Raw genomic sequence first — 15,124 nt, forward strand, 5'->3', positions numbered from 1 at the left:
CAGAAACAGTTCATGAACTATTAGGTGCTCCACCAGCTTTATTAAACTGGTTGGTATCTGCAGTCCTTTTAAATTTTGAAAAAAAATGAGGGCACTGCTTCTTTAATTATGCAAATAACATAGAATAAAATTACTTCAGTGTTTAAGAGAGATCACTCCAATATCCTCCATAAGAAAGTTCTGGAGCAAATCCAACAAATTCTAGCCTTATGCCTCCACTTGATACTAAGCACAACACCCAGATGAATTTGACTATCAGCAAAAGCCAGAAACGGAATACTTAATGCAAAATAATTTTACACTGAAAAGCCTAATGTCCTCCCTAGGAAAGAGACTATCTTCTTTACCATTAAAAACTTTAGGAATTAACACTGAGACTTCAATATTTCAGATGTGAATCCTTAAGCACCAGAACTCCATGTTCCTAAAATGATCTCAGATAAAGTTCTAAGAGCCAATACTTGCCTGCCTGCCTTTAGTAATTATGTTAATTATCACCATTATATATAATATAAATATTTGATACATAATTATTCTAGTCCTACCAATAGCAATAGGATTACTTGAAGGGTAATTCAATTATGTATCTCAGAGTTATAAGGATGAGAATCTAAAGCACTCCAGTCTAACTAAAGGACACATGTCCTGAAAATTGCCAGACATTTCAAGCTTAAGGAATACTTGCAGCCTTAAAACCTTTAGGAAAGCCAACACTTATCTACAACAACTTGCAGTTTATCAGGCTGCAAATTCCAGTGTTACAGCTACTATGACAGCATTGCACAACAAATTTGCTTATTCAGAGTATCAGGTAACAGCTACGACAGGCAGTGACGCTGCAACCTTGGGTCACTCCCGTTTAAATGCAGAGATATATTTCTTTCAAGAATTCAGTCCATGACAAGCATTGCAGTAATGTCTGTGCTGCCCTCACCTCACAGAAGACTCCTGAGAATCCCTGGGAACACAGGCAAGTGAATCCATTCACCAGGTCTTTGCAGCGGCCCCCGTTCTGGCAGGGATTGCTCTCACACTCATTGGTTTCTATCTCACAGTTTTTTCCTGTGAAACCACGAGGGCATAAGCAGTGGTAACCGTTCACTTCATCCTTCACAGAGCAGGGAAAAGAAGCAAAAATAGAAAGATTCATTTATTCACAAAAAACTTGCACACAAAAATTCAAGTTACTTCTGTATTCTGGATGTGCAGACAGCAGTAGCACCATAGAATTTAATTTTTTGAAATGGGTGCAAGGAGTCTGCAAGTGCAGTGTTACATTTTTAACATTTGAACTCATTTAACCAAACTGTAATTGCAAACTATAAAACTCATAACCAGAGAAAGACTGATTTTCAACATGATACGTAATGAACAAGAGTTACCTTACAAGTCCCTCCATGCTGGCACTGCCCATGACAGTCATTTATGTCTATGGATAAAATATGAAAAGCATTAGAATTTAGACTGGAAGAGTAAGCTGGAAAGTATAGGTTTAGCATAAAAAATGGAGAACAAGTGATTTTCAAAAAGGATTTTTTCTAGATGTTTCAATGGAAAGGAAGGATTTTCAATGTCTTCAAAGATCCCTACTTTTTGAAAATATCCAATAGAAACTTACATTCTATATTTCTACTACAGTGTACTAAAATGACATATCAAGATCAGTTAATTTCATGTCTAACATTTTAATTTTAAAGTATTTTAAATTGAAACAGTATCTATCATTCAGAAACACATAAGAGTCAAGAGATTTATTAGTTACTTAAATGTATATCTAAGCTCACTTTAATACCAATTACCTTTCAAAATAAATTTTCAAACAGTATTTTCAATTTACATTGCTAGAGGTTAGAAAAATCCTGACAACAGGTATTTTTTTCTTGTAGAAGTATGCATACTATTACTCATCATAATTTCTTTTTAAAGAACTTTTTTAAGTATCCTACTGTCAACATACATACTAAAGAAATACTAACTGATATGACAATTTACTCCTGTCCATCCTGGAATGCAGTCACAGTAATATCCACCAATGAGATTTTTGCAAGAGTAAGCATTAACACAGGGTTTCCCCTCACACTCATTAGCATCTGTGAAAGAAGAGAAAATAAAGAATAGAATAAAGAACAAACCCAGAAACAGATTACCGCAGCACCAAGCAAAGTGTCCATGCAATCCAAGCATCAAAAGCTCATATTAAACATTGGTAGGGCACTAAAACCATTTACATACCACAGGATTTTAATGCACACCTGCCTATAGTAGCACATGCATGTTATCTTACTCTTCCCCTTGGCCAAAACTCAAAAAGGCAATTTGTTAGTTGGGGCAAATCCCTTCCTGGCCTCCACAAGCTTAGTCACTGTTCTGCCACCATGGAGAAGGAGTTACCATCACCAACGCTGCATTTTGCAACAGGAAAGTTATGGGGCATTCTAAAAGAACTATTACAAGTAAGCTTAAGTTGGGGCTTAAATAGTTACAGATCCACTTGAAACTTCTGGCTTTGAGATCTACTAAAGAGGACCTAAGATACCAATAGCAACACGCATATTCCATATTTCCTTCAATAAACACCATGCCAGAAACACACAGGATTATTCACTGTTTAGGAATAATCTTCAGTGGTCTGCAAAGCTTTAGAACTACTTACCAAGCTGGCAAGTGGCTCCAATCCACTGTTGTGGACAAATACACTCAAATGCATTGACACCATCAATGCAGGTCCCTCCCTGAGCACAGGGGTTCGATGCACACTCGTCAATATCTGCAAAGGCAAAGGGGAACTTCCATCACATGGCTTACAGCTTTGCTTAACAGGTTCTGCTTCAAAATTAGTTTGAGATGAAGGGCAAGAATTTACAAACAAACAAGCTTAGGCACAGACTAACATTTCTAACCTAATTTTTACTTAGGCTTTTCTCACATCTTTGAGACAGAGTAGAGAAGATCAGCAAACAGCAAAGTAGAATCAGATAACCTACCTATGCTTTGCATGTTCACTGAGTATCACGTCCCTAGATCATGACACAAATTTAGCCAGTTTTGGTTCTGTGGTTGGTAATTTTCAGGGTTTTTTGGTTTGGTTTTTGGTTTGGTATTTATTTTGGTATTTATTTTTTGAGGACAGCTGCTGTTTAAAAACAGGTAAGCCACCTGTGTTCCAAATCACAGGCAACATTCAAACCAATTATAGTCCCACAATACATTTCAACCACTTCTCTGTCCTCTGAACCAGACACTTAAGCATTTAAGTGTGCAAATCTACTTTTTCTACTATTAAAGAAGGGGAAAACCTTTGACCTATTCTGTGTATTTTTCTTGAAATGAAACCATTCTGTATTTTGCTTCAGAGTAGCTAAGGAATCAGGAATTGTTGAACAAGCTTTGGCAACAGAGCATTTCTTTGGATATGGTCCAGCTATGCTTTTGATAACTTTTTGATAACAGATCTCAAATGCATCGAGTCAATACTGTGGGCTGCACAGAATCCCCCTCTTTTCACTCTGCCAGTGCTCAGCTGTTAAAAGACTGGGAAAGTAAAAGACTATCACCAAATTCCAAACCCACAGAACATGATATCACCAAGTAAACTGCATCAACCCTTCCACCCCAGCAGGTCAGTCACCTGCAAAACCATACCCACCAATAGCACATGTTGGTCCACTCCACCCCGACGGGCAGTGACACTTGAAGCCTGACGAAATTTCGTGACAAATTCCACCATTAGCACAGGGATTAGATACACAAGCATGCTCAGCTGGGGAGAAAGAAGGAAAGAAATTCTTGCTAAATACTCTTCCAGTACCAGTTAAGGAGAACTTGTGGTTAAAAGTTGCATTGGTTAAAAGTAACTAAGAGAAACAGCAGTGGAGAGAGACCAGTAAAGAAGTTTGGAGCCTTCCTCTCCCACCTGCAGAGAGTTAAGATTCCCTGATGGAAAATGACGCAGGATTTCACTGAAGATGTATCATCCTTCCCACCTAATGACTAGAAAGCCTAAGCACAGACAGAGCTCACTCTATTTCAATATTCCAGCAATGTTCCCCATTAGCACTCTACTTCCAGCCATGCACTTCCACCTCCAGAGTGCTCCAGCACTTCTTTTAAATTCAGTGAGACAAAACAGATATGCTGCATGCAGAGGTCTGAGCAGCTGTAGTAGTTTAACTATCAAAGGTCTCTTTAGCTTCATTCTAGCACTCTTCCTTAAAAATATCAGGAAACAGAGGTGCTTACAGGCAGGGATGCTCCCTGTCACTCCATGTAGGGCTGTAACAGTGGCAGAGGCTGCATAAAACAACCATCAGGTTGAGGAGGAACAAGCTTTTTGCAACTTCCTTTTGGCAACTTTCCCTCTCAGAAGCCCAGGAAGCTTTTTAGTACCAGTACCTAAAGCAGCTCACACATCAACCTACTGTTAAAAAATCACTGTAGGTCTCAGCAAGTATATGGCTCCCTTTTTCACTGCCTCCTCACCTGAAACTCCCCACATACTCACCCACAGCTTTCAGGGTAAGCTGTGGCAAGATTTCATCCATTTTAGCCTAAACTTTACATCACATTCTACCAGCTGAAGCAAAATTCAAGTTTTGATGGTATCTGTAATACCACATAGAGCTTTATGAAGTTTAACATCTACATCCTGATTAACTCTGAAGGCCTTCTGCTGATAATAGTTTAGTGAACTTCAGGTCAAGCAGTGAAGTGGAAAAAAATTGGTTCTTTTCACCTAAAATTTTAACTATCAACAGCAAAATTCATAGTGAGAAGCTGTGAATATCAGATTTCGAAAAACGGATTTAACAACACATCATGACAAAGAAACACAACCCCCAACTAACCACTATATGAAGCAAAATATGAAAGAATTAGAAACTACACACTGCCCATTTAGCTCCAAAGTGAGAATAATGAAGAAAGGTCTCCAGAGACCAAAACTGTCCCCAGAACATGAACATTTTGCTCTTTGTGTAACACATACACAGATAGAGAAAAGTAACATGCTATCTTTGTACTGTGGTTAAGATAGGAAGCAGTTTTTCAAGACACAGATCTGTTAGTCTCTAGTCAAAGCCATACTTTATCACAGATGTGGTTTAAATGCTCTCCTCCATTTTGCCAATAGGCACAAGGAAGATACTTTTTGTTCGGACTGCTCAAGGTGACTCTGTAAGAGGGTTTGAGCACATTTTCACAGTAAACATTTCATTATTAATCCAAATATATTAGGAGTCTCACATTAAAAGATTAAGTTTCAGTTGATTAAAAAGGATAACCAACAGATTCAGCCAACTTAAAACTGGGCCAAAGCCCCATATCAAAGTAGAAACAGAAGCATCCATCACTTCCATCTTTCTTAGTCCCCAGCTTAGAAAAGATGCATGCTTGCCAGCAAGCCAGAAAACAAGAAAATGGGCAGCAGGAAGTAAGGTAACAGGGAAAGCCACATGTGTAACCCATTTCATGAGACCACAGCCCAACTGCAGGTTTGGATTAAGGAAGAGAAGAGCAAGGTAAGAAATAGTCTCAGCCTTATCTAAAGGAAAACTGGTGCAGCATTTCTGTTGTCTTTGGTGATTTTTTGAATGGCCAGGTATGGGCACTAGAAAGGAGAGATGGAGCATATCCACACTGAAATGTGGAAGTGCCTATGCTGGTTACAGATCTCCAAGGAGAGGTGACTGTCCCAAAGTACCGATTTCGCAGTTCTTTCCCGAGTAGCCGTCGGGGCAGGCACAGCGATACTCATCCGGCTCCGTGTTCATGCAGGTCCCTCCATTCAGGCACGGGTGGTGATTCCCACAGTAATTCAGATCTGCACAGAGAGAAGGCTCAGTCAGCAGGGAACACAGACCCCACCATTTCAATCCCTAGTCAGACACACAGATGCCTTTCTGGCTCGAACATCCTTCACCCACATCATCCCCATATTCCAGTGGCTAGCATGTGATCGGGTAACTATCCACAGAACAGGGAAGAATGAACAAGAGACAACTGCAGGAGTTAGAAGAGTCAGGACAATTCCAAGCCTTTTGTCTTGAACTTCCTACACTTCTGATGCCTAGGCACCATCTGCCACACAAGATTTAAGGCACAGAAACACTCAGGTAGTTGCACACTAGCAGGAAATAAAAAGGGTTAATGGGTTATCAGTTAATCATGCAACTTAACTTATTTTTCCTGTACATTAATGTTAAGTACCTTTGTTACAGAGCAGGCCACCCCAGTTGGTTTCACAATTACACTGCCATGGTTCATTACAGCTCCCATGAGCACAGCCTGGGTAGCGGACACACTCATCACAGAACTGTCCTTGCCAACCATAATGACACCTAAGATGTAAGTTCACATGTTAAAAGTTAGCAACATGATGCTTCATTATCAGCATTACATGTATTTACAACACTACACTTACCATTCTCAAGAACAAGGTAAACTGCTCAATGTGCAACAGATAACAAAACTTTATCCTGTTTAGAAGGGACACAACTAGACCTGTTGAACATTCTTATGGGAGCTGATCCTGCTCAAATGTGTTACAGGCCATGGCAATGAACACCACCAAGCACTACACGTTATGAGATCTGGACATGAATTAGTTGTTCTTTCACAAGAAGTCCCGTCTTCACAATCATCTCACACTAGGACAAAACTTGTGATTGATACAAGAAAGCTGAAATTGATTTTCAGAAGGAGACTGCTGGCTTACTGCATCAAGCAGCATAGTGTTTTTCTGTGAAGAGAGATTTCAAGATAATAGACAATTTGTTCTAGAGTGCTACAGCCTTTAAAGACCAGGGCAACCAAAAAGGCAGCAGTCTTGACAATTTTCTCAAGGCCTGGTTTCTCAAGAAAACATTTTTTCATGGATTTATACCATTATATCCTCCATATTCTCTACTGGCACTATGGAAAAAGTACTCCTTGGAGAAAGGAGGAACAAGAACAGAAACAAAATCCATTAATAATTCATTCGGCTTAGAGTTGAATTTTTCCCCCAAGATTTCTTCTGAGACCAGTATCTTTATGTTAATCTGTAACAGAACTCTGCTAAAAGAAGCAACTGTTTATGCTACAGGAAAGTATTAAAATCTGAACTCATAAGTGGGGGCAAAGGGCATAGGCTAATGATTTTTTTTTAACATATATTTATATTTCACACATATTTGAAGTACCAAGAAATAGTAAGCTTGCTCTTTTGGGCCAACAAAAGAAATGTTCTGTCTGTTAAGAGTGTATTTCTTAGACAGAATTCAAGACACATACTAGCAACAGAGAGATGCATGAAATCACACTGAACGAGAGTTGGGCACATGCACAACAGTGCAGCCTTATTGCCTAGAGGAAAAAAAAATCAGAAATAAAACTACATTTTTAGATTTGACACTACCATTCTATCATCCATGTGATTTGAAGAGTAGAAAATAAATTAAGTCTTTGGGGGGGACAGTGAGAGAAGACAAGGATGATAAGCATAAATGAGGAGTCTTGGTTGCTTGTGAATCAATCCCCTTGCACTGTTTCAGTAAGCTGGATCAATCCCCAGAGGAACAGAACAAGCTGTGCTGGCAGCACAGTATTTAAATCCCTACTATTTACATTGGCAGAAAGGAATCTAGATGCAGATCTCGGCAAGACCATTCTTTTCATGCAAAGTTCTAGAACTACTTTGAGCTCCTGTCCCAGTACCTGCCCAGTTTCCTGCCCTGAAAAGCTCCCAGTTGCAGATCTCCAAGGGAGCCCCAGCTGAGTACCCAGCCCAGAGGATTCAACTGCTCCTCTGAACAGGGCTGGCAGAAGCCTGAAGAACACTCGTATTTTAGAAGCCTCTTTCTTTGGCTGCAGCAGCAGCAAGAGGAAACAAATACTGCTCCTGCTAAATTTGATCTCTTCCTTCCTCCTCAAGGACAGAAAAATCTTTTCAGAGGATGGTAATAAACAATAAAAAAAGCATTGCAACTCACTTTACTGGCCCAAACCCAAATCTTCATCCATGCCAAACCTGGCACTACTGCCAGTGATTCACCATGACTATCCCAGCCAGAGCCAACTCCCCACCCACACACAACAAGCATTTTCAAGAGCTGAAAGTTTGCATCACAAAGCAAATAATCACAGTAACTCAATTTATTCTCCATAGCCAATGGATAACAATTTTCTTGGTTTAACACTGCAGTGGTGCTTAAGAATGCAAAAAAAATACAGCCACCTTCTAGAACTTGAAGGCATCTTACACACTTACTTGAGTTTGTAGGTATGCGTGATGACATTGAAATTACTTCAGCAGAAAAAAGGTTGCTGCTTTTTCATGACATTCACATGTCGAAGTTTATTGTTAAAGTTACCACCAAGCCTGAGGGAAATAATTTCTAGAGGCTAAAGGCAGTCCAAAGGAACACAATGTTTACAAGTCAAAAGGTTACTATGTGGTAAGCTGATCAGCCTTCAGTTTACAAGGAAGAGTAAATTAGGATTTCCTCTTGAACAGGAAGTCTGGTCGCATCCTACATTAACAGGTGCTAGAGCAGCGTTAATTCCACTTCCTCCTAAAAGGATAGTGCTTACATGGACCTCAGCCCTCCCTGAGAGCAAGATGGGATCAATAAAGATAAATCAATCCAGAAATGGGTATGGTTGCGTGTCATTTATGGATATGGTATGTCATTTATGAAAAAATATCAAGACAAAAAACAAAGCTGAAAATGACTAATGATTCACTATGAGAAACCTAAATGGTATAAACACAAATTCAACATAATTTAGGAAAAGAAAACCCAAAAAACCCAAACCAGAACTCCTTTTCAAGTACTAAGCAGCTGTTGAAAAGCCCAAAGGAAACTTCCAGTGCAGCTAATAGTGGGCTAAAGTTACTTCTTCCCTGCCCTCCCATCCCAGTCGAGAATCATCTAAATTGCAATTCTAAATTTTCACATCTGACAAAATAAGAAAGCCAAATATAGAGAATCTATAAGGATTCTCATTGTTCAACAGACAAAGAAAATTCTTATTGGAATCAAGATTCTACTTCCTTTGTCCTTCCCCTCTGCTGACTTCATCAGCTCAAATTTGTCTTCACAATCCAGCACACGCAAAACAAAATCAGACCTGGCTTAATCTTGGCCCTTGCTGGGTTATTAGCAGTACAAAGAAGCTACCATAAATAGATTGTTATAGTTTAGCAACTTCCTGATGGAAGGCTAAAGCACAGGCATCTGCTCCCAGACTAAACCATCCCCTTGGGTCACAATTAACACAGAGTGTAATAGGGAGAGAAGAACAATTGTTGATTATCTTGAAACCAACAACTTGGGTGAATAGATCTGGTAATTCTACAAGCACACTTCACAGCTTCCATTTTCCTTAGATAAGAGTCTGGTGGCAATAGAAAAAGTAGAATTCAAACAAAAGACTAGAGGTGGGGGTGGCAGGAGTTAACATTAGCAAAAATTCTAGACAACCCTTCAATCGTCAGATTAGAAAAACTAACTGCACAAAAATCTCTGCTGTCATTGACAAGCAGAAAAAGCCACAATAATTCATTTCAGTGGGCTTTGAACAGCTAAATTTCAGGATAAGGACTTTCTACAGTAAACCTCAGTGCGTTTAAAGCAGTAAATTTAACATCAGGCAATCCTACAAAAGCACTCATCACATTGCACAGTTCAAAGGTACATGTGTACCCAGAGGCATGGGAAAGTGAGGAAAAAATAATGAAACAGAACTTTTTTTTTTCCTGGGATCATTCAAAGACTAAACTTACCAAGTCTAATAAACTATTTTTCTACAGAAATATGCTTTCCTTATGTTCTTCTGAAAGAGATACAAGTAAGGAAAAAGCTTACAGCGGCCTTTGCTTTCCTCGGAGGAAGTTTGTTATAATTATTCAGTAAGAGCTTGGTTGCAACTGAACATTTCCAAATCAGATGGGACTAACGTGATGGGTCTAACTAGACCTCCTTGGGCAAAGAGGGAACTAGATGACCCTGGAAATGTTGTCCAGACTCCATAAGTTTATGTCAAATCCTACAGTGGCAATTATGGAAGTGATGTGGAAAGGTGAAGAGGTGTACTCAGATCCTGACAGTCTCAGCACCTTCAGTGATTAACTCCTCCTTATCCAAAAGGAGGATACCTCTCCCAACACAGCAGAAAGCCAGGGTGCCCTTGATGGTCAGCTTAAACTCAGCTCTTTTGTATTACCTTCACACATAGTTTGTTTCCTGGTTCAATCACTTCTGGTTATTTGAGAGTCCTGATCCCTCCGTGCACAAAGTTCAGCTGAGAAACTTTGCATTGTACATCTCATCCAATCACTAATCTATGCTGGTTAACCTTAAAAAAAACCCTGTAATTCATAAGAATGAGAGGATACTTAAATAAGTTCTGTTCTACACCTACTTACAGAGAGCTTTGTCAGTGCTTCATGCATAAATACACCTAAACCACCCAACTGAAGTCTATTCCTGAAGTCAATGAAAGAATATGGGGCCTAAAAATAAATGTAAAAAGATCTTAGGGAGGATGTAGGCAATGTGGTATAAACCTTTAAATATCACCGGTTACACCTTACTGATATATTGCACACCATACAAAGAGTGAAGAGAACATCATTGTGAGGTATTCATATACCTTTTTATAACCACACTTTTTGGAAGAGGCCTCTCCCAATCATGCTTCAAGTGGAAGCTGGGGCCAAAACACTCAATACAGGAAAACAAAGCAAAACGGTGACATTAAGAGCAGAAGCAAAATGCATCATTCAGGGGTGGGGGAGAAATAACCCTCTTAAATAGAAAACCACTAAATTTTCGAGTGACGTGAACAGGATGGTGTTGCATAGGCCAGAACAATAGATTTATATTAGTTATTTACTTAAAATAACCATAAGAAAGTCTGTTTAAACTTTCAGGAGATTACTTGTTGCACACCCGGCAGCAATATTGTCCAGCTGTTAGATCCTACAATTCTGAGCATCTGGATTCAATGTTAATAAGCAGTACAGTACTCATTCACTAATATTTGTCACAGAAACACTTTTCCCACTTTCCTACCTTTGAAATAGGAAAGATAATTTTGTGACTAGCAAAGGAAAACATACTCATTAATGAGCTCCAATAATTTAATTACCTGAAAGCTCGTTATCTTTTCCTCTCCCCCTCAGCATTCTTATCACACCAAAAGATACAAACTTTTCCCTACCAACTTTTTTCTCCTCTAATAAAGGAAGCTATTAAAAGCTAACAGTCTAACTCCAGTACTACATAGAGCTTTGAGAACAAGTTAAAAGAGAGGATGGTTCAAAAGTTTTTAGCCAAAACATGGCTGAGTTAACTTACATAAGTGGCTCTAAGGGTGTGTCTGTATTTGCATTAGTTCACACCAGGAACATGCTTTTTAGTGAACTGCCTGATCATTCCTGTTGATGGTGTGTTAGCTCACATCACAGAGCTGTTTTGGAACAAAGGAATTGGATTCCTCTTAGGTTAAACTAAGGTAACATCAGACAATGTATGCCAGGAGCACACCCAATGTGTTCCAGCTGCAAACAGGCATTCAGGCCATAAGAACAGACTAGAGAGTCTAAAATTTAAAGTCCCGAAGTGTGTGGAGTACGATATTGAGTTCTCTCTGCTGCTTTGATCTACTGTTCTAGTTCAGCTGCACTCCCCACACTGCTGTAGACACAAGTTCAAGCACTACATGGTTTTATTTCCTGCACACCCACTCACATCTCCTGGATGCACATCCACCTTTAGGATATGTTCTGTACCCTCCCAGCCCACTCCTGCAGAGCATGCCTCAGCTCCTTGACCAATAAAGAAGCAAAACATGAAATTCTTTGTCTAACTTAAGGTGTCTACTTGTGAAACGCTTACCAACATTCCCTAAGGGCTCACCACTAGGACATAAAAAACTTAATAAAAGCACACTGGTTGTAACAACAGGCAAGAGAACTCAACGTGATGAAGGACACAGCAATGGTAAGAATTTTACAAAATCTTTGAGACCTGAAGCTGTGACAGGATCTCTTACACCAAAGAGGAGACAGGAGATGTCCCAGGCCTGGTACCAAGTGCATTCCTGCAGGGCCAAACAGCAGCCTCACTTTTTAGGAACCATGGGCAGCCCAGTGTTGCTGGAATTGAGCTGGTCAGATGCCAAAGCAGCTAAGCACACTGCCCAAATAGTTTTCTAGTTTACTGCTCAGAGCAGCCCTATGAGATTTCTCATAATTCCATTCTGGAATACACCTGTGGAAGATCCCCACCTCTTACTTTCTCCCAATTTTTAGAAGCAGGAATTTTATTTCCTTCATTTTCTCAATTCTCTATGACCTTTTGCTAGTCCTCTAGAGTCTTTCAATAACAACCTGTTTTGAACAGCCTCACCAGATCACATTTTACCCAAGAATGAGTTTACAAGAATCCAGCTGCTGAGTTTGTTTTTTTTTTAAAAAAAGTTTAGACACAGTTCCCAATACTGATATTAAACATGTTATCCACCCAACCATCACAAAACCACATCAGAGACATCAGTGATATTGGACAGCTACTGAGAAGTCTAAGATCTAACAAAGACTCTCTAGAACACGTTTTATGCCATTAATACTCCAGGCAGTGGTAGCTCATTTTGCAGCTCCAGCTTTTCTGCATCTCTAAAGAAAGTACTGGGTAACAGTTGAGCAGGGTCTGGCCTGTGAAGTGACAGATGAAGGGAGCAAAACCACTTGGGAGATGCCCACAGCACTTGCAGGCACTGCAGGACTGCTGAAGAGGAATACGAGTACCACAAAAGGCATGGCACTGGACAGAAAGCTTGAGAAAACTTTTTCAATGGGGCAAAGATAAGGTACATGCTTAAACAAACAAAATAACCAAAACTGTAGAACTACAACTGTCATGTATCATTCTAGAACAAGTCAGTTCAAAGCACACAAACTTTAAATTTATTCACAAGAATTCATATCAGGGTACCATTTCTAATTCATTTTAGTTTGTCTGCACATTCTAAAGAAATTTTTTGTATCAGTTGTGGAAAGCAAGACTGGCATTTCCCAGGACAAAACCTAGCTCTTACCATGGCTCCAGAATGCAAGCTGAGCAGTGTTAGGGATTCAACTCCTTTTGTTTTGCTTTAGATGAGAAACAAACATTCAAAGTTAATGGGAAAAGTGGAATGACTTCTGAAAATACCATCATCCTGGCAGGGCTATGACAATGTAAGCCAGACATGAGGCGTATCTGGACCTCAACCAAGGCCATACCACTCTGGGTAACAAGGAAGTGAAAGATTGAGCTGTTAAGCCTAGTGACAGTTTATGAGTGGTACCAAACATACCCAGGTCAGCAGATTTAATCAAGGAAAAACACTGTCACTGGTGGTTTCTTTATATTCAACTTTGCTAATTTCATGAGGTCATTGAACCCAAGCCAGATATGAGCCATTAGATCAAACTTCATTCTCCTCTAGACAGCTTAATGGAATTTAACAAAGTACTTTAAATGATGTAAAAACACACAAAGTACCAGCATCAAGGCTCTGCAATGTTGTGTCTTTGATAATCCCTCCTACTACTTTGGCCTGGTGAAGTCCATAAAAAAAAGACCATTTAGCCTGCCACTGCAGACCAAGTTTATTGTCTTTCTTTATGCACTGTGGATAAAGACTGGTTTGTTTTCTCTTTAGGACGGTAGCATTTTTCCATCCTTGCAAGACTCAGCTAAGCTGCTTTTGCTTTCCCCAAGGATGTGTTTTTCACCTTTATTCAGGAAACTTTTTATTTTTGCTGAATTACCTCCACAATGACAGAAACACATCACCTAGACCTAGACACATCACAAAATCACTTCCTACATCAGGTCATTTTGAGACACCTGGCCATCCCTACTTATTTTCCATTTTGATAGAAACTCAGCGGAAGAAATGGAAAAACATCTCAACAGTAACTTTCTCAAAGGAAACAGATGCACAAACTTGACCAAGGGTTGATGCACATCCAGAACCAGTGACACAGCCTTCCTTAACAGTCTGAGGTAATTTAGCTACTTCTGATTTTAGTGTAACTTTTAATCCAAGAATGGCTCTAAGTTACACTGAAATATAAGAAACGGAGAATAGAGTTTTTCTTGGGACCTTGGTTGAAGCCTTGGAGCCTCTAAGTTACCTTTATTTTCATGCAAGTTGAAAGTGGAAACCATTTTCCAGCTTCTCTATTTACTAACAGCACTGCAAGTTTTGGCAATTAAGCAGCTTTTGGCACCAGCTGGTTCCCAGCTACCTCACACCCATATTTTTTCTCACATTTTCATTTTCTTTCTGAATTAAAAAAGGACATTGTTTTCACCTGTTAAATTACAGTGGCAGCTGTCCAAAAACCAGGATGAAGGAATCTAGATTAAAATTCAATAGCACCAAACATAGCAGTTTCTTTTAAATAACAGCTTCCTTTGTACTGCTGAAGATAAAGGTCATGTCTGCAAGCCTTGCTTATTTTTAGGCCAGCATCATTTTTCTACAGAAAGTATTACCCATTTTGGTTAAAAGCAACATTTCCAACATAGTCTTATAACAATGACAGAATACAATCTAAAGATACAATTTAAAGCTTCTGTGTGAACACAAACCACCAAACTGCCATTAAAGAGCTAGCTAAGAACTTTCTGCAATACTACAGAGTGGCCACAGAGAGAAAAGCCATTGTTCTCCTTCAGCTTGCTGATCACAGATCTGACTTGAGCAGACATGCATCAAGAAACAAGGTAAACTGTACACAATCCACTACTCCTTCCCTCAATACTTTCTTTCAGGTGAGAGAATCCACCCATCACAACAGTGAGATACCTGGACAGAGTCTTTCAGTAGACTCAGGGTTATTTTCAAGGGCTCAGTTTAGCCAGGCAGGTTGCAAGGGAACATCTGGATTTACAACCCCAGATGCTTCTTCACATCAGCTCCAGGCTGCAAAGAAAGGCTTCACCATGTGAGATCACCTAGTGACAGCCACCCTGATAAAGCTAACAGCACCCAGCCTCTCAGCTCAAAAGGTTTTATAGCTACTTCTTGAAACCTCCCTCCTCCTCTCCAGCTTCTGCCTTCTCAGATACAGCTGGTATCACAGAGA

General features: G+C 39.6%; 1 protein-coding gene across 1 annotated transcript in view; it reads right to left on the reverse strand.

Annotated features, from left to right (window-relative positions):
* The window catches only part of JAG2 (jagged canonical Notch ligand 2), a 68,454-nt gene that overhangs the window by 17,649 nt on the left and 35,681 nt on the right, over positions 1-15,124 (reverse strand). The window contains exons 6-12 of the mRNA XM_058858921.1: positions 6,205-6,335; positions 5,699-5,818; positions 3,647-3,760; positions 2,654-2,767; positions 1,977-2,090; positions 1,383-1,429; positions 935-1,108 (exon numbers count right to left, since the gene is read on the reverse strand). Coding sequence (XP_058714904.1) covers positions 935-1,108; positions 1,383-1,429; positions 1,977-2,090; positions 2,654-2,767; positions 3,647-3,760; positions 5,699-5,818; positions 6,205-6,335 — 814 coding nt within the window. The remainder of the gene's footprint in view (positions 1-934; positions 1,109-1,382; positions 1,430-1,976; positions 2,091-2,653; positions 2,768-3,646; positions 3,761-5,698; positions 5,819-6,204; positions 6,336-15,124) is intronic.

This window comes from Poecile atricapillus, chromosome 1 (assembly GCF_030490865.1).
Source record: "Poecile atricapillus isolate bPoeAtr1 chromosome 1, bPoeAtr1.hap1, whole genome shotgun sequence".
In the NCBI taxonomy this organism is placed as follows: domain Eukaryota; kingdom Metazoa; phylum Chordata; class Aves; order Passeriformes; family Paridae; genus Poecile; species Poecile atricapillus.